Below are 18,416 nucleotides of genomic sequence, written 5' to 3' on the forward strand. Positions count from 1 at the left end.
ATGCTGAGCTTCCTCCCCTCCTCTTGCTTCCTTCCTGATGGGAATTCACTTCCAAATTTTTTGCTGCTTGTCCCCCCTCTTGCAGCACAAACACATGATCCTACAGAGCTAGCCAGAGGAGTGGGACAAGGCAGGTTAGACCATGGAGGCTGCATTGCTGCAGCCCCTTGGCTCCTGCAGCATGTGGGAAGGGGTTGGCAGGGAGCTCAGGACAGGATCTCCCCACATCTGCCTCCTTGCTCAGGAAGGGTTTTACTTCTTGGGCTTATGTGTGATAATTTCAGGTGTTTCTGAGAGCTGACAAATTTCTTACTGTCTCAGCCTTAGGCACTGATTTGTCTTCAGACCCTGCACAATGGAGGCTGGCTCCGTGGTACGGGCAGTCTTTGATTTCTGCCCCAGCGTCTCTGAAGAGCTTCCCCTCTTCGTGGGAGATGTCATCGAGGTGCTGGCTGTGGTGGACGAGTTTTGGCTCCTTGGCAAGAAGGAAGGTGTCACAGGTAAGAGCTGGAAATGCCTGCACCTGGCTCCATACAAGTGCCAGCTAAGTTTGCACTCCATGAGCACATCTTCCCTTGGTGGGGAAGGACCTGATTTGATTTACTAAATCTTTCATGGGACTTTGGTTGGGACTAAGAGTGCAAGTTGCCACTGGTCTTCTGCCAGCTTTGTGTCAACTATCCAGACAAGCTTTTGTGTTGTTTTTTGAGAGAGGTTAGTGGAGAGTCAATTCTTAAGGAGATAGGAGTTTCTGGTTGTTCCAGCCTCTGTGGAGAGACTGCCCATTTCCTGGCTAGTTTATGTACTGACCTGCTGTGGCAGTGGAAGGGGAGAAAGGAAACAGATGCACTGAGTGGAAATGCATCCACTCTGGAAACTAGTCCAAGTGACCTTGTCAGTGGAGATGGAACAACAGTGATCATGTGTCCCCCCCCCCAAGCCCTCTGACTCAGCCCCACTTCCTCCTTTCTGCTTTAAAGCATCTTTGTGCACAAATTATCATCAATATCTAGGTGCCTGGAATGGTGTGCAAGTCTCTTAAACTTTTAGGAGGGTGTGGGAATCCTCTGAAGCAACAGAATGCTCTTAGTGAAACACTAAGAGTCTCATAGTCTCTGTTTAGGCAGCTCTTTCTCATCTTAACCCTGATGTTAAGAAGATGTGTGAGCTCTTGGGGAGATGAAAGCCAGGCCACTTCAAAGCAGAAGCCTGCCTCTGTCTTCAGCATGAGGGTGGGACTGATTTCATCCCTGGCTGTAGAGATGAGACTGCTATTGTAGCAGCAGTCTGGTCTCTCCTAACAGCCACAAGCTGTCTACTGTCTGAAACAAAGGTGCACGGGAGCACTTCCCTCCTGTGCTCCCTGTGACTGATAAGTGGCATTGAATGAGCCTGTGCCTGATCCTGTTGCTGCTGCTGAAGTCATTGGGCAAGGATTATGTGTGCAGTTTTCAACAGAGTTTTGTCTCCCAGCATAACTGGTGAGGTTGTTATATAGAAGATGAAGATATTAAGAAAGAACAAACAGATGTGTGTCATAGGTCATGTTCAGAAACATGCTGAAGTCAAACTGAATGTTTTTAGTGACCTTTAACTCAAAACCCAATTGCATTCCTGCTTTCCCTTAGAACAGCTGTTGTAGTTTTTTGCCCAGCTATCTAAATTATAGGGAATTGAAAAAGCACTTTAGCATAGAAGCTGTGGAGGTGTTGCAGCCTAGTTGCACTTATTACTCCGTGGAATAATTACTGTAACTCCATGTACAGTAATTTCTTTCTTACAGCATTATGTTGTTTCCATGTACAAAGCAGCAAACTAAGATAAGGAAAATGAGAGTTGGTTAAAACTGTGAAGGAAGCAGCAAGAGAATAGCAAGTGTCGAGTTGCCTAAACACTGTGTAAAGCTCTGGATGCCTAGGATATGGTGTTTCCACTTTTATTAGAAAATATTTGGTCACCCAGAGGCACTGCTGGGTGTGGTACTAGCCCATACTTCATCATATCCCCTTGACTCAAATTATATAAGAAAGACACTTTTAGTGGCCTTTGCAGTGGGCTCTGCCATGTCTCTCAGGACATGGCTCTCAGGACTGAAATTAGTATCTGATGGCCAACAAATGTGCCATGGTGAAACAGATACACAGAATGACAGTGAGGAAGGTCCTTGGAGTCCCAGCAGTGCTGAAGCTGTGACAGAGCCTGAGTCTCACAGGTGTGACCATCCCAAATGTGGTGTCTGAATTCTGTGCTGAGACTGCACAGGGGTCAAGCCCTATGGAGGAAGGAGCACCAAGTGAATATGCCCAGTCAGAAGACACTGCTCCCATGATCCAGCATTACTGGATCCCTTAGTCCTCACCATGGGTCTGAGTTGGGAAAGAAGCACTAAGGGGAAGGAAAACCCAGTATGTCTGTTCCTGGAAGCTCCATGCTGATGGAGTCCCAGATTACAGTCCCAGTAATGCACACAACCTGTTGTTACTTGGAGTGAGCCAAGGGCTCAAACTTTTTGTTCTCTTAAGTTCTTTTAACTCTTTTAGCTCTTAAGTACTTAAAACCCCAAGAATTTCTAGATCCCAAACTTGTTCTTCTTCCACCAGATTATTGAGGTACCCAGGGTAACTGGGTATTTTCCTTTAGCAAGAGGTGAATAGATCCCAAAATCTGGAAGGAGGGTGGAGATGGTGATAGATCACAGAAAAGACTCGTTGCTGACAACTCATTCTCCTTTTAGGGCAGTTTCCTAGCAGCTTTGTTGAACCTGTGGATATTCCCCCTTTGAAGCAGGGAGAAAAACTGTTTGTTTGTACCAATGACTTCACATCTCAAGAGCCAGGGAGCTTATCATTGCAGAGAGGTAATCTCCATTCCCTTCCTTTGCTTTGCACCTCAAAAGCCTCACCTGTCCTTCCAGATGGATGAACCTAGTCACAACATCCTGCTTAAAGTGTCAGAAGAAAGAGGTGAATCTCCTAATTCCTCATGACATGGGTCATGTCAAATCCACCATGGTCCTCTAGGCTTCTGCCACTTTGATACAAGTTTCTCATGATCTGTCATTACTCGTGAAACTTTAAAAATTTACATCACCTGATCATAGCAAATTTACAATTGCCTTTTAACTGACCTCTAATCTCCAAATCTTAGACTTGCTTTTGGGGGAGAATGAAAGCTTTGATGCGTCTGCACGGCTTTGCAGCCAAACTGTGTGTCTTAGATGTGCAAGAGGCTGCTGATACTTCCTGCCTTAATCCCATCCTGTGCTTGTGTGCATCCCCAGCACGCACTGTACTATAACAGAGTGCCAGTCCTCATCCACAGCCAGGAGGGAGCACAGGGAGGCAGGAATAGGAGGTGGGAAGCAATAATGGGAGCAGTTTTGAACTGTTGTGTCTTATTCTCTGCAGGAGACTTGGTGATCCTGGGGGGGTCCCTGGCCTCCAGCTGGCTCCAGGGCCGAAGCAGCTGGGGTTCCAAGGGCTTTTTCCCCTCATCATGTGTGAGGGAGCTGTGCCTTTCAGTTCGGAGACGTCAGCTGTCCCAGAGCCCTCTCCTGGAGATGCCTGCCTACTCCTTGGGCCAAGCCCAGGCCCTGATGGACCTGTCTGCTCAGCTGGAGGAGGAACTGGACTTCAGGGAAGGGGATGTGATCAACATTGTTGGTGTCCCAGAGCCTGGCTGGTTTGAGGGTGAGCTCAGAGGCTGCAGGGGCATCTTCCCAGAGGGTTTTGTGGAACTGCTTACTCCTCTGCGAGCACCAGGAGCCTCAGTGCATCCAGAGCCCACAGGGATTTGTGACACCAATGGGACAGTAGAGATACCCCACAAAGAAGACAATGAGCCAGGGAGTACTTATGGTGTTGCCCTCTACCAGTTCCAAGCCCTGGAGTCCAAGGAACTGGATTTTGATGTGGGTGACAGGATTCGGATTGTAGGCATTCTGGAGGATGGCTGGCTGGAGGGGGAGCTGAGAGGAAAACGTGGCATCTTTCCACACAGATTTGTGAGACTGGAAGCCTCTGAGGCTTGCATGGAAAAGATGAGTGCTGGGGATCTGCAAGGTGGAGGCAGTTGTGGATTGAGCATCCATCAAGATCCGGAAAGCACTTGCTCTGAAACTCCTCCTTTGCCAGAGAAGGATAGCAGGGAAAAGGAGGATGGCTTGGCCACATATCCTGAGCCTGCCACCATTTTGTCTCACAAGGCAGGGAGGTCAGAGAGTCCTCTTGGCACTGACTTGAGACAGCACCAGGCCTTTCCCAGCACAGGACACCAAGAGCCACATCCCGAAGGCATGGTGGGCTCGGTCCCCTCTCCCCACACAAAGTCAGTCAATGGCATTCTCCCCTCTGCTCAGCTGCCTCCCCCACAGGGCAGCAGGCCTGGTCAAGCAGGTGAGCCGGAGCCTGGGGGGACTATTTCAGCCGCCCCAGGAAACTCAGAAACTCACTCCCTCCCTAAGCATGATGGAGACAGCCCCACTGTGCCCTTGCAGGCTCCCCACTTCCCCCAGAATCCTTGCAGGAACCAAGTGATTTCATCTGCTAATAGCTGCGCAGTATCTGAGCCCCAGGAGAGCCAGAGCAGGACCCAGGACCTAGACAATTGGATGGACAGTAAACTGGAGAAGTCCAAGCCCTGTTCCAGCTTAGGAACTGCCCAGGTGAGCCTGGACACACGGGCTGGGAGCTGGGGGGAATGCTTCAGTCTTGCAGTGCAGGGGGACAGCTGCATGGACCTGGACTCCAAACTGACAGAGCAGCTGGCCCAGTTTGAGAAGAGTCTGTCAAGTACTGGTGCGGAGCAGGACAAGGTCTCCCGTCACTTCTCCATCTTGGACTACAGCTCTGAGAAGGACATTGTCCGCGGGTCTCCTGAATCTGTGTCCCACTCCAGGCAGGCAGAGAGGAGAAGGGCCCTGAGGCCACCCCCTCCTCGGCCCAGCAGCCTCACGACAGCCGCTGTGCATGGGCAGGGCAGCCCGGTGCCCAAGGGCAGGTCCCTGTCCTTCTCCGTCAAACCCTCCCGGCCTGCGCCCCGGCCTCCATCCAGCAACCAGCGGAAAAATGTCAGCCCTGCGCAGCTTCAGTCCAGCACCCCAGAGCAGCAGGTGGAGGAGGGATGTGAGGACTTGACACAGGCAGGATCAGCCTCCTCCAGCTCCATCCTGCTGACTAGAATTGGAGAGGTGGAGAGAGATCTGGAGGCGTACAGCAAGACCCGTGCCGAACTAAGCCTGATGCTGGAGGAGCAGCAGGATGAGCTGGTGAGAGCAGAGACCATGGAAAACCTTGATTTCTGTGACTCCAACATTGAGAGCCTCAGCATGGAGCTGCAGGAGTTGAGAGGTGAGTCTATAACAGCGTGGGATGGGGAATGCTTCAGGAGCACAGGTGTCTCTGCTGTTCTACAGACACTGTTGAAGGCAGTCTTTTATACCCTTTAATTATTGATTTTGATCATTTTGTAAGTACTGTTGCAGTATATATCATCATGATTTTGCCTTGGAGAATCACAGTGTCTTTCTCTGGATATCTCTTTGCCCTGGTCTTCCCCACCCCCTTTTCTTTCCAACTCTCCCATCTCTTCCAGCCCCACCATACATCCAGAGCTTTCATCTCATCTACTCCCAGTATTTCCATGATGGAAAGGAAAAACACTGCTGCTGCAGTTCCAGCCTCCCTGCCTCATCCTCTCTTATCTCTAGGGGAGTGAGCAGCAACTTCAGGGTGGCTTTGCTGGTGGTCCTGCAGTTGAGATTTGAGTTGACTGCTGAGTTTGTGCTGTGACTGCTCTCAACCTGTCAGGGCACTGGGTTTCCTGTGGTTTCTGCTCTGTTGCTGATACAGACCTGTGAGGATTTGTTGTTCATATGAGAAGGGTACACCAAAAGGGACTGAACCTGACCTGGGAGTGGGATGGATTACTGGGCAAAAAGTAAAGTCTGTGCTCCTGCCATTCATGAAGTCCATAACAAGAAAACAGGACTATTCTGTTGGTAACAGCAGCAAAGAGCTTACAATTGTAGCATATCTATAGCTGAAAATGTGACTTTTGTTCTTGCACCCCGGAAAAAAATTACTCAGGAAAGAGGAATTTCCCATTATTATATCAGCACATTTGGTCTCTGAAACATGAAGATGCCATGTAAAGATCAGTGCTCTTGATGTTACAGTAGACAAATGGAAAGATGGAATCACATACATCCTCTCCCACAGTTCCTTCCCAGGCTTCTCCAAGGAGCTCTGACACTGCCGTGCTGGTACTGAAACCCACGACGTGCAGGAAATGTGGGCACTGCATGCGGGAGATGGAGTGAAATGCCAACTCCTGCCTGGGAGTTACTCACTCTGACTTCATTGCCTCCATCCTCCCACTGCTTAATCAGCACTGGGGAGCCCAGGCACCTTGCTGCACCATCATGTCAGAGGCAGAGCACATGGGAATGAAGGCTGATATGGGTGCACCAGGAAAACAGGGTGACAAACAGCTTTCACCACAGTGGTGTGCAAAAGGGATGCTTGGAAGGAGGCCTAGAGGATTTGAAGCTAGATGAAATAACTTGAAGATAGGAAGAGGAAAGTCTAGGCTGAATCTCAAGGGAAATTTTCTGATGGGATGAGTCTTGTGGGAAAATGTCTCCTACTGCCCCAGTGCTTCCTGGCAGAGGACTGATCCTGTGGAACCTGTTGGTTCCTGGAGTTAGAAGTTTTAGACAAGAACTAATGCACTATGCTGAGGAATCCTCGAGTTACTATCCTTTCAGTTGTCCTAGGGGATTTTTCTCACATTCAAGAGACCTCTTTAACCCTTTGATAAAGATGTGTCCTACCCAAGCTCTGCCATGTCCCTTCTGACACATCTGAGTGTGGCCAGAGAGCATGTCTTGCTAGGCCAGCTCTAGTGCAGCAGGCAGAACAGTAATTTGGTGTTGCATCGGCTCAGGAAGACAGTATTTGTGCCATGCCTGAGGCATGACCTCTGCCTTACCACTGTTAGGAATGTGGAGACACTGGAGGCAGAAAAGCTGTCACTAAGCTTTGACCAGCAATGAAATTAGGGCATGCATAGTCTTATAGGGGGAATAGCTCACAGTGGGAAATCCAGCCCTTCAGTGTATCTTTTGGGAAGCCAGAGTAGAAGAGTAGAAAATATGTGGTTTTCTACAGTAAATGTTTAAAATCATCAGGTTGCTTTTTTGGTGTGTCTTATGAGCACCCTGGGGTTTCACTGATGACCAGACTGCAGCAGGTTTAACGCTTGCCCTCCTGCAGTTGGAGTAGGAGAGTCCATTGGTTTATTTTTGTCTTCTACCAGCTGAGAGCATGGTCTCTGCGTTCCTAACAAGTGTTGCAAGAACCTGAGACATGGATGACATCAACAGACTCTTGTGCTCTTGGTCAAGGGCGTGCTGTGGTTGTCTCTTGGTTTCTTATAGGAGCTCTGTGTTTGGCATGGAAAATTGGGAATATGTTGTGCCCTGCAGTAAAAAACATTACTGGAGTGCGTATTTCTATAGCCTTCTGGAAACTTATTTTGTGTGTTGGCACCAGACTCCATAACCCAAGTAATCCCTTCAAGCCCGTTCCTGTCAGCGGGTGGACCAGCTGTTCCCCCTGGGGCAGGGAACCATGCAGCTGTGACTGCATGGCACTGTGGAGGCACCTGTCTGTCTTGCAGAGAGCAGCTCCTCTCCCTCTCCTGACCTTCATGTGACTGCGGGTGAGGGCTGGGAAGAGGATGGGTTCAGCATCAGGGTTGAGCCAGGGGCAGCCTGAAGGCCTCAGTTTGCCCCAGTGAAGTGTGCAGCAGAGCCCAGCCTCTTCTAGACCACGTTGTGTCCTCCATGCATCAGGGGTGGAAAGAAGAAGATCTAATAGAAGATCTGGTATCTCACCTCTGCTCTGTGGTTTCCTGTGGTCTCACACATGCTCTCTTTCCCTCCCCTGAGGACATTGGTCTCAGGGCAGGGCCTCTGCATGCTCCAGTGGCCTCCTCCTCCCTGCCTCAGCCTGCCTGGGGAGAGGTTTTGGCAAAGCGGCAGAGCCGGTTCGGGCGGTGCAGGCCAGCCCAGCCTGGCTCCCCTCCTCACTCCGGGCTGGTTACTGATTACTTTGGGCAGCAGGTGGAGGAGGCCGGGGCTGCCAGCGATTGGGCCTGTGCCTTTGCTGGCTGGTTTCAGGAAGCAGCACCTGCGTTTCACTCGGGACGGGAGTGCTGGAGCCGAGCGCAGGAGCGCCGTGCCTGGGGTTGGGCTCAGGGAGCAGAGGGTGAGGGGAGTCGGCCCCTGTGCCACACCCCACAGGACTATGTGCACCTGTCCTTAGAGGAAGCGCTGCATGGAGGATCCGAGACGGGAACCACGGCTCCTCAGCTGGGAATATGAGGACTGTTGTGCTCTGCAGAGACGGGACGTGGCTGGCTGCAGCGACAGACCCAGGGTGACAAGGAGGCCGTACCCGGGCAGCCCAGGAGCAGACAGTGGCTGGGACAGTTCCAGGAGACAGGAGGACATCTCCGTGGACCAACAGAGCAGGAATGGAGGTTTCTGGAAGGGACAGATGCAGTACATGGATTGCGGGAGAGCAGACAATGTTTGGGAAGGCAAAAGACAGGACACAGAGGACAGAAACTACAGGGTGTATGAGAGGGAGGGTGTTCAATACAGAAACTGCAGTTCTGAGATAAGAGGAGGGTGGAACAGAGAGGACGGAGTACCTGGGCCGTATAGGGAGAGGGGAAGGCAATATGGAGATGATAGAGGCTTTGCAGACTGTAGGGAGGGGGGAAGGTGGTATCAGGATGACAGAGATCCTAGGGCCTACAGTGAGCATGGAAGACATTATAGGAAAAAGGAACAGTGGCACAGGCAGGAGAGGGACTCTGGGGAGTATAGGGAGAGGCGAAGGCAGTATAGAGAGGATGGAGGTAATCAAATATATAGGGAAGGGGAAAAATGGTATAGAGATGATGGAAACCCTAGAGCATATAGAGAGCAGGAAAGGCCACGTGCAGGTACCAGGGACCAAGTAGATGAAGAAGACATTGAACAGCAGAGGAGGGCCGAAGGCCATGTCATGTACCACACCAGTCCAGACAGAGGTTGTGAAGTTCCTGCATTTGCGGTCAGGTCCTTGGGAGATGGTGGTGTGAACCTGGGGTCAGCTGCAGGCTGCACACGGTTGGAGACGTGTGTCGTTGACTCCGACGGCTGTGGGGAGCTGGAAGGAGAAGCCCCAGGGGCTGGGATGGCAGCCAAGAGCAGCAGTGGAGCAGAGCACTCGAGGGTACGCACAGGCCGGCCAGACTGGAGCCAGGTCTGGGAGCAGGAGGCCGAGGAAGCAAACAGAGTGGGCTCTGTGCTGCAGAGAAACAGCTTCTACAGACGGACGGCTCCCAGTGCCCTGCGGCACTCAGAGTTTGTGCAGACCAGGAAGAAAAACCCAGGTACACAGGGAAATTGTGGGCAATTCCCTTGGGTGTGCCTTCACCCTGCCCTAGCACCAGGGCAGCGCTGGTACACGTGGGTGGCCAGCACAGACAGCCTCTCACAGGAAGGCTGCTCCCTGGGACTGAGTGAAATAGCATCATGGTCGTCACTCCTTCGTGCAGCCTCTGCAAGGGGATTTTGCAGAGGCCCAGGTGGGAGGGAAGCACAGGTGGTGGCACAGACCCTGTTGCTCCTGCATGTTTTAGGTACACCCTAAAACTTAAGGCCCTGGTTTGTCTGCTCTCTCAGGGCTCTGAGGAGGTTCCTCATGAGGGAGAGGGTGAGATGCTGGGGTTATTCCCACTGCCTCTTTATAACCCATCATTAATAGATTCTGTATGTAGGAACCAATTCCTGACCCTGAGCATGAGTATGGCAGCTGTTCACAGGCAGCACAAAGCAGGAGATAGAGGAAGCTGTGGAAGTTCTCAGATATATGCAGAGAGCAAGTATTCAGAGTTCCATAATTCACCTGGGCAGGATAACCAGGCATCTGCGTGTTGGGAGCCTGTCACCAATGGAAATCTCTTGCACTGTCACCTCTCAGTACTGCAGTGGTCCCTTACCTGTGCTACAACAGTTGCATGCCCTGTGTCCTGGGTCCCCAAGCCATCCGCAGGTCACCAGTCCCATCAAATAGCACCCTGGAGCTGCAGAATTACCAAAGCGGAAGGCGTGGGTGAAATCATTCCATTGATGCTGTGGCTGCATCAGAGTCAGCTGCAGATTTGTGCAGCTTGGCTTCTGGTTGCAAGAATATTGGTGGGGGTTGAGGGGAAGTGGCAGCAGGGTGCTGGGGTCTGGGCAGAGGGACAGAAGGAGCCCTTCTTGATGGACAGGCCTCCATGTGTCTGAAAACTTGTTTGTTCCTGTGCCCTTTCTGCCAGCATGTGTTTCATGTAGCTGTGTGTGTGAATTCTCCGTGAAGTGGGATTGAAATGGAGGGGAAAACTGCAACAGTCAAAGTGATGGCAAAGCTGGAGGCAGTGCCTACCTTTGCCTTAGCAAGAAATCTGTCCTCTGGAGATACTTGATGAAGCAGGCTCCAATGGCTGCATTTCTGCACTCTCAGGCCACCCTGTAAGGGTGGGACTTTGCTCAGCTGTGTCCCCAGGCTGAAGAAAGGGAGAGGCTTTGCGGTGCCAAGATGTCCAAAGGGCAGCAGGGGAGCCAGGAGGAGGCAAGGAACAGAGTGGGATGGGAAATGGTCCACAAAGCCTTAGGAGGGTGGAGCAGTGTTGGCTTCTCCAGCTTCTGCAAGAGTTGAAGGGACAGACTGTGATGCCAAGTGAAAGCCTATGCTATAAGGATTATAGGATTCTTCTCCACTGTGTCAGGCTCGGGGCCATGGGAATGGCTGTGAGAGGTGCAGGGCAGGATGCCCTCATCATCTGCACCAGTGTCTCAACAGAACAGGAGAGATGAAAGCTCCAGGTATTTCAAACACTGTCTGTCCATCCCATGGCATTTTTCTGGCTGCAATTGTCTGTAACTTTCCTCCTCTTGTCCTGCTGGGGCACAGTGTTGGATCAGCAACAGCCCTCCTTGGCATGTACTGCTTTGCTGCTGTAGCTGCCTCAGTGTAGGATCCCACCAGCACCTCCCCAAAAGAGCTCCCATTGTGCTTGGCAGCAGACACCTCCTGTGCGGCTGGCAGGGAAAAGTCAGCTCTGGTTCTCCCTCAGCGTGTGCTCCAGGCACATTTTCCAATGCTGTTTACTTCTCTAACAGGTTCCTCCTCCATCCACTGAGTAACAGAATTGAGACTATAAAGCCCCAGTAAAGATCATAGAATTGTAGAATGGTTTGGGTTGGAAGAGAAATAGAGGGGCATCTAGTTCCTAGATCAGGTTGCCAAGGGCCCCATCTGGCCTGCCTTGAATACTTCCAAGCCAGTAGAGATCTTTTCTGTTTGCAGGGTTATCACACTTCGTACAGATTTCTGTAGGGTGTAACTGGGTGACAGCTGCTTGGTTAGAGCACCTCTTCTGGGAAAAGAATCAAATGTGACTGCCTGACACATCAACAGGAGAACCCACCTGTCATAGTTTTGCTGCTTAGTCACCATCATTCTTAAAGGTTTTGCATGTTAATGTGTTGCATTTCAGCTCTGAACCCCAACCTTTTTCTCCTCAAGTAGAGCTTTTTATTTGATGGCCATTCTTCTCAGGCAGGTACTGTAATTAAGTATTTTTTCAGTCTTCAATTCTTTGTAGTGAATGGAGTCCTAAAATACCCACCTTTAAGTGTTTATTCTTCCTGATGCTCACTCATTTTTCAGTTCAGACTCTTTTAAAAAACAGTGGACTTCAGAGCTGGGTGAGGCATTCTGGGTGGGTGTCAGCACTAGTTTACCTTGCTATGCTCTTGTGCCCTTGTCCAAAACCCCAGTGGTCCTCTGCTACATTCAGGGAAGCCCTGTTGAATTTTGTCTGATCAAGCAAAAAAATTATTGCCCAGAATACAATGCTGCATGTGGCTGCATTTCTTGTTCCCATTAATACATTAATGCATTTGTCTGCATTAAACCTGCTTGGTTTGAATAATTCCATTTTATTCAGGGTACCCTGGATCACTCAGTGACTCATATGCCTCATCTTTTTTTGTGATCCTGTTGAATTGAAACTCACTTCTCTACATGACAGCAGTGATTTTCCATTTACTTTATTATGTGGGATTAACTAAATCCAGTCTCTGAAGAACCTGTTTAGAAATGCCTTCTTTTCTGGATAGTCTCCACTCCACTGGCAGTGGATTTTCAAGGTGGTTTTTTTGTTTGGTTTTTTTTTTTTTCCCTATTTTTGCTTATTATAAAGAAATAAGCAGAAAATTTATTATATAATTCTACCTTTTTGCCAGGTTTGCCAAAAATCATAATCTCTCTGCCTACTTGTGGGATTGTGTCACTGTAGGATTTCCTTTGTCCTAGATGGAAATAAAGGTCCACTATAAAGTAGCATTTTATTTCCTCATTTAAAATATGAAAACTTAATTCTACCATCCATGGATTTTTCTTGATGTCTTTCTTTTCTAATTTTTCTGTGGTATATCTATTATCTGGCTTACTGTGTTCATTTATGTATTTATATTTGCTTTCTTTATTGAAAAAGAGATGCAGGACAGACTTTTCATCAGTACTGTTCATGTTTTTTGGATTGTATATTTAAAACATCCTTTTAAAGAACTTTCAGCTTTCATTCTTTTGTTAATCAGTGGTTTTGCTCACACTTTTGTTGATGCCCTGCCTCAATTTTAGCAGCTTAGCTGTTTTACACCATCGTATTACTTCACTTCTTTCTGTGTCAAGGGTTGGAATCATCCTCTGCCCACACTGAATCCACGGGGCTGGCTGAGCAACCAGAGGAGGTTTAGGACCATGGTTGTGGTCCTGTCTGGCATAGAGATATCCCAACCAAGCAGTCTCTGCCTTAGATGTGTTTGGGACACCAAGCTGCTCCAATGGCCCTGGAGAAGCATCCCTATTCTGCCCCAGTTCAGCTCACTGGTGTATTACCAACGTCTGGAGTAAGAGTTTGCACCCCAGCCAGATCCTGCTCCTGGCAGCGAGTTTAGCCTTTTGCTCAGATTAATTATTCCCTGCCCTAGTTTCATCGCCCCCCCTCTCACGGTCGGCAGTGGCTCCTCCCCTCCTGGCCTCCACATACTTCAAATATTTGCAGCTGGTTTGTTTTGTCCTGAGTCACTGCTGGACTGTGCTGAGCTGCGGGCCCGGGAGCGGCTCCGCCGGAGGTTCCCGGGCTTGTCCCTCCGCAGGTGGCGTCAGCGCCCGCCGCGCCGGCGGGATGCTGCCAGGTGAGCCCGGAGGAGCAGCGGGGGGCCATGCGCACCTTTGGGAGAGCCCTGCGGCACGGTGGACATGCATCCCCTTGGATCTGGGATCTGTGGGTCGAGTCTGCTCGGAGTGGGGCAGGGAAAACCTCTAATTGCATGTGCGCTCCCACAAGGAGGTTGGGTAATGACTATTCGAAGTTTTCATTAATTGGAAGAAAGTCGATGGCAGTGGCATTTCTCAGACGAGCAGGATGAGCCGTGTGATTGCCATAGCAAAGCACAGCCTCCCCAGGAAGGGCAGAGGTGGGAGTGTGCTGTATCTTCACACCTCATCGCCAGGCCTGGGTTAGGAGCTGCTGCTGGGTCTCTCATGGGTCCAGCAGAGGTACTAGCAAAGCTCAAAGCAGGTGCTCCTGGGAGGCTGGCTCAGACTACCAAACCAAAGAGAAATGGGACAACAGAATCTGAATCCCTGAAAACTGTGGTTGAGAACATTGTTTTTGGAAATGTATTTCTGAATGCCTATTTGGCAACTGTGTCATGGGTAAACATGAATTTGTCACTGGATTGGAATTTGCTGGCTTCATTAAAAGTACAAATCATATTCCTGCAGGCCAACATGGCTCATTCAAGCTGTGATGTGTCTTAGCATCTCCAAAGTTGATGAGCATGATGAATCAAATTGAAAGTAAGCATCTAAATAAAAAAATCTGTGGAGTAAAATGGAGATGTGTTTAAAAAATGTTTACTAGGTGACAGAAATCCACTGCTGTGAAATTGGTGGGTTAACTGCTTAATAAGCCTCATTTAGGGAAAGCTCTTATTAGACATACAAAAATGTGTGACAAACAAGAAAAATAAATTAATGACAATTAACAAAGTATGAAATATAAAAAGTGAGAGTTTTTAAAATATATCAGAAACAAACACTAAGTAATACATATTGGTCAGATATAAGACCTAAATATTACAAATAAATTCTGTATTTGAATATTTTGAGCTGTAAGTGTTTGGAAAGAAGTAGGACAACTTTTGAGTTCATTGCTGAAGGAGGATGCTGGAGTAGTGAGACTTGACTACAATGTAGCCTTGTTTCTGAAGGAGTCTAGAAATGTTGAGAAAAAGCAAGGAGGCCAGAGAAGAATTAATTTATATGAGTTCTCAAAATCATGCAAATACTGATGCAGTGGGGTAGAACTGATGCCCAGCATTGTGCCAAGTCATCCAGGCTGAGCTGATGACTACTGTGGGCTTAAAATCTGTGCAGGGAAGGTTTTAATTTCCCTTCCATAGGCAGGGACTTGAGGCTTGCCAAAGAAGGGTGTCACGGAGCTGGCAATCCCACAAGTGTGGGTTGAATCCTTGCCACAGGGTGCTTTCTGTAAGGGTCTGACCTAGATTTACTTGCCTGGGGTTTGCTTGGTGAAGCATGGGGAGCTGCTGCATTTGCCAGCAGCACTGGGCATCCCCGGCTCTGTTTTGGAGAGCTGGAGCCAAACACATGGTGTGAGTGCAGTTTAGCTATGGCTAAGGCTGGGAACACAGCAGGGTTGTTTCGTGGTGCAGTAAACTCTTGAGGTGTCCTGTACAAAGCTTAATGTGGCGGCATTTTGCCTGGGGCTAAATACAAAATTCTGTTATTTGACAAAAGCAATTGTAATCTTTTCCATTTGTCTTCCCAAATGCTGCTACATGGGTAATTTCTGGCTGGGATTTTGGCTTGTCTTAATTCTCAAGATTCTTCCCAGCCCACCCCATGCAGTAGTATCATCTCACCACCCACCCCCTCTGGGTTTCACACACCTGTTTGCATTGCAAATTAACACCTTCCTGTTTCATCCAGGCTGCCTTCCCACTTGAGCTTGCTCTCCTTCAAAACAAATGCCATGCCTTCTTTAAAATAACTCATTTGTTGTTACTTCATTAACTCTCTGAGCCAAAAAGACTGGCTGACCGTATTATCTTGGTGTTTAATTGTCCCTCCTGTATGTTTTTCTGCTCATATCCTGTTCAGGCTCCAAGTGCTGTGTCTAGGGATATCCCGGTGGGTGTTTGTGGAGGACCTTGCACAGCAGAGCCCAGTCTGCTCCTGAAACTTTGCAGATGCTGTGCAAATGCAAAGAGCAAAACCAGTTAAGCCCAGCATCTACTCTGAGGCCCTCCTTGTGGATTCCTGCTGCATTTGAGTTGATAAAATTCATCACTGGGGCCTGCTGGAAAGCCAAGACAGGGTCTGATGGGGTTAGGCTTAAGGATACTTGCCAGTAGGAATCAGTCACGCCTTTTCTTCCCAGTGATTGCCTACAAAATGTAGTGCTGGTTGTGTCACTGAAACCTCCTCCATGGAGGTGGTTGCTTTGCCTCTCCCCAGGCTAGATTTCAAGGCAGGCCAGCAGAGATGCCAGCTTAGAGAGATGGATATCTTCCCTCCTACATTGAGGGCATCTGTGTTTCAGCTGGGTTTCCCATTTGCCCGGCTGGCCACTGGGAATGATTTTGAAGTTGCTCTTTCTGCAGAGAGACACAGTGGTTTATCCTCAGCCTAGGTAGCTGTAAGAACTTGCTGTTTGGTGCTGATGCTCCTGGTTTCTGCCGAGGCTTCTCTCCAATGGGAAGGGCCAAAAAGGCTAGATGGTTTCTGAGTCAGTTTCTCAGCTTGGGTGTCTTCTTTCTCGAATTGTTTCGGTGTGAAGACCCCGGCCTGGGGGAGCAGTGGACAGGATGCTTAGGCTGAGGCAGCAATTTTCCCATACCATGTTTCGTGCTGCAGTGCTGAGTACTGCCATCACCCCACGAGCACGGCTGGGGGCTGCTTGCAGCCTGCCCAGCACCTGGGCAGAAGCGGCTGGGAGCAAGAGGGTCTCTTAGGGCTGTGCACAGTCGGTCCTGTGGTACCAGGGTATGTCCTGAGCCCTTCTGGGTGTCCCTGGGAAGTAAGCAGGGCTGAGCCTCTGTTGTCTGACGCTGTCACTGGAAAGGTCAGGGACCTCTGAAAGTGCCTGTCCTGCAAAAACATTCCTAGAAACATCAGAGCTGGGGCATGTCTGTAACTCTAGAAAAAATTCTGCTGATGGAGGGCAGCCGGGGCTCCGTAGCAGACGGCGCATTTGTGGAATCAGCCACTGACATGAAATGGGGTACCCGAGGCAGGCTGGCGCTGCAAGGGGCTCCGTGCTGCCCTGAAATCGGGGAGACCCGGGTGTTGCCGGCCTCGGAGGGTGACCAGGGAGGGGTGGGGGAGGGCAGTGCGGCCGTGGTTTCGGTCGAGGGCGAAGCCTTGCAGAGCAGGCGGTGGGGCCGGGGAATCCGGGATGAGGTGTGTCAATGGAAGCGGAGGGGGCTGGGCCGGCCCGGCCGCAGGTGGCACCGAAAACCAGGAGGAGAGGCGGCCGCGGGGGGCCGGACGGGGCCGAGCAGGGCGGCCGCAGCCCCGGGCCCGCTGGCCGGGCTCCAGCTCCAGGCTTTGCCGGCGGCAGCGGGCTGCGGGGCCCTCCGCGGCCATTGAGATGGAAATGCCCCGGGCCCGGAGAACGGAGACCCCGTTCCAGCCTGAGGGAGGGGCGGCCGCCATTGCCTAGCGGGGCTGCCCCCGGCTCTGCAGCTCCCGGAGCCGCGGGGCGGGCGAGGAGCGCGGCCCCGGCCGCAGTCGGGGCACAGCGCCTGGAGCGGGTGTGTTGCCGCCGCGCGGTGCCGGGGCTTTGCGGCGCCCCCGGTGCTGCGAGGGTGGGCTTGGGTCTCCCTGCAGCCCTGGGATGGCCCCTCTGGAAAGGCCCCTGGATTCCCAGCAGTGCTGTCCCTCCGTCTCATGGGTTACTTGTGCTGTTTGTCTCCTGTCCTTGTATCCTTGCTGGAGCACGCTGATCTCGATTATCTGTCTCGCAGAGATGACTCTCCTGTCCTCCCAGACACCGTCCCTGGAGCCGTCCTCGGCCGCCGCTGAGAGCGCAGAGCAGAGGATGCTGGAGAAGAGGGCCAAGGTTATTGAGGAGCTGCTCCAGACAGAGCGGGACTATGTCAGAGACCTGGAGATGTGTGTGGAGAGGATCATGGTGCCCCTGCAGCAGGCACAGGTAGGAGCTGGGAAAGGAGCGGGAACGGTGGTGCAGCACTGGTGGATTGGGGTGAGAATACTGAGTCCATTTAGCTCTCAGAGGTGACTATACAGGAACCCATGGAGAAAATTTAAGCTGTTCCGAGGGGAGGAGGGTGGTTCCCACAGTTCCCTGCACTTGTTGCAATAAGCCCATGTGCTTTGAGATTCCGGTGAGCCCTCATCCTTGCTGGGAATGAGAGACCTGCCAGTAACTATCACACATTGATTTTTTTGGTGCAGGAAAAGTTTCTCTTTGGTTATAGGTTAAATTCATTGACAGGAGAAATAAGATATGAGGTCTTGCCATAGGGGCAGATTTAGTGGGAGGAAAAAGAGAAAACCAGGTGAGCAGAGGGAGGGGTGGAATTGCTGGGAAAGAAAAGGACACATAAGGAGTGAAAGTTTCAGTGCACTGGGGGACAAGGGAATGTGTGATGAGAGGAGGTCACACCAGGTACCTGCTGTGAAGCTAAGGACTGATGGATTGCAGGAGGGCAATGGGGGGACTGTTGAGTCTAAATGGGACATGTTCCCCATCCAGGACATCTCTTTTCCCATTCACTAGATGCAGAACATAGACTTTGAGGGCCTTTTTGGAAACATCCACATGGTAATAAACTTCTCCAAGCAGCTGCTGTCCGCCTTGGAGGTTTCAGATGCCATCGGTATGAGTTCTGCTGTTACCTTTTCTCAGAAGGCTGGGATGGGCATTGCTAGTGCCAGAGCATAACAGTTTAAATGATGGGAGAGGATCACTGCGACTGGGCTTTCTCCCTGCTGGTCCCCATCGCCACTCATCAGTCCAAGTGAAACCAAGGAGATCTGTGTTGCCCCAGGGGTCACTGTGCTCAGACACTGTGTCCGTGCCAGTCCCTGGCCCTTTGCCCCAAAGTGCTGCCAGCTTGAGCCACTCACGCCTTGGGCTGCCTGCACCTTTGCTCTGTGGCCCTTGTGACCAGTGTCTCCACTACTCCCCCTGGGAGACCTGGATTGATTGAGCTCTCTGTGTTGGGTGATGAGGAAGGGTCCTGCATGCTGTAG

At 50.7% G+C, this 18,416-nt stretch overlaps 1 protein-coding gene across 1 annotated transcript in view; it reads left to right on the top strand.

Moving 5' to 3' along the window:
• Nucleotides 1-18,416, top strand: part of DNMBP (dynamin binding protein) — a 26,414-nt gene continuing 7,998 nt past the window's right edge. Inside the window, exons 1-5 of the mRNA XM_021536275.3 lie at nt 1-500; nt 2,735-2,857; nt 3,408-5,348; nt 17,165-17,352; nt 17,941-18,040. Of these exons, the coding sequence (XP_021391950.2) occupies nt 356-500; nt 2,735-2,857; nt 3,408-5,348; nt 17,165-17,352; nt 17,941-18,040 (2,497 nt within the window). The 5' untranslated portion in view covers nt 1-355. The remainder of the gene's footprint in view (nt 501-2,734; nt 2,858-3,407; nt 5,349-17,164; nt 17,353-17,940; nt 18,041-18,416) is intronic.

This window comes from Lonchura striata, chromosome 7 (assembly GCF_046129695.1).
Source record: "Lonchura striata isolate bLonStr1 chromosome 7, bLonStr1.mat, whole genome shotgun sequence".
In the NCBI taxonomy this organism is placed as follows: domain Eukaryota; kingdom Metazoa; phylum Chordata; class Aves; order Passeriformes; family Estrildidae; genus Lonchura; species Lonchura striata.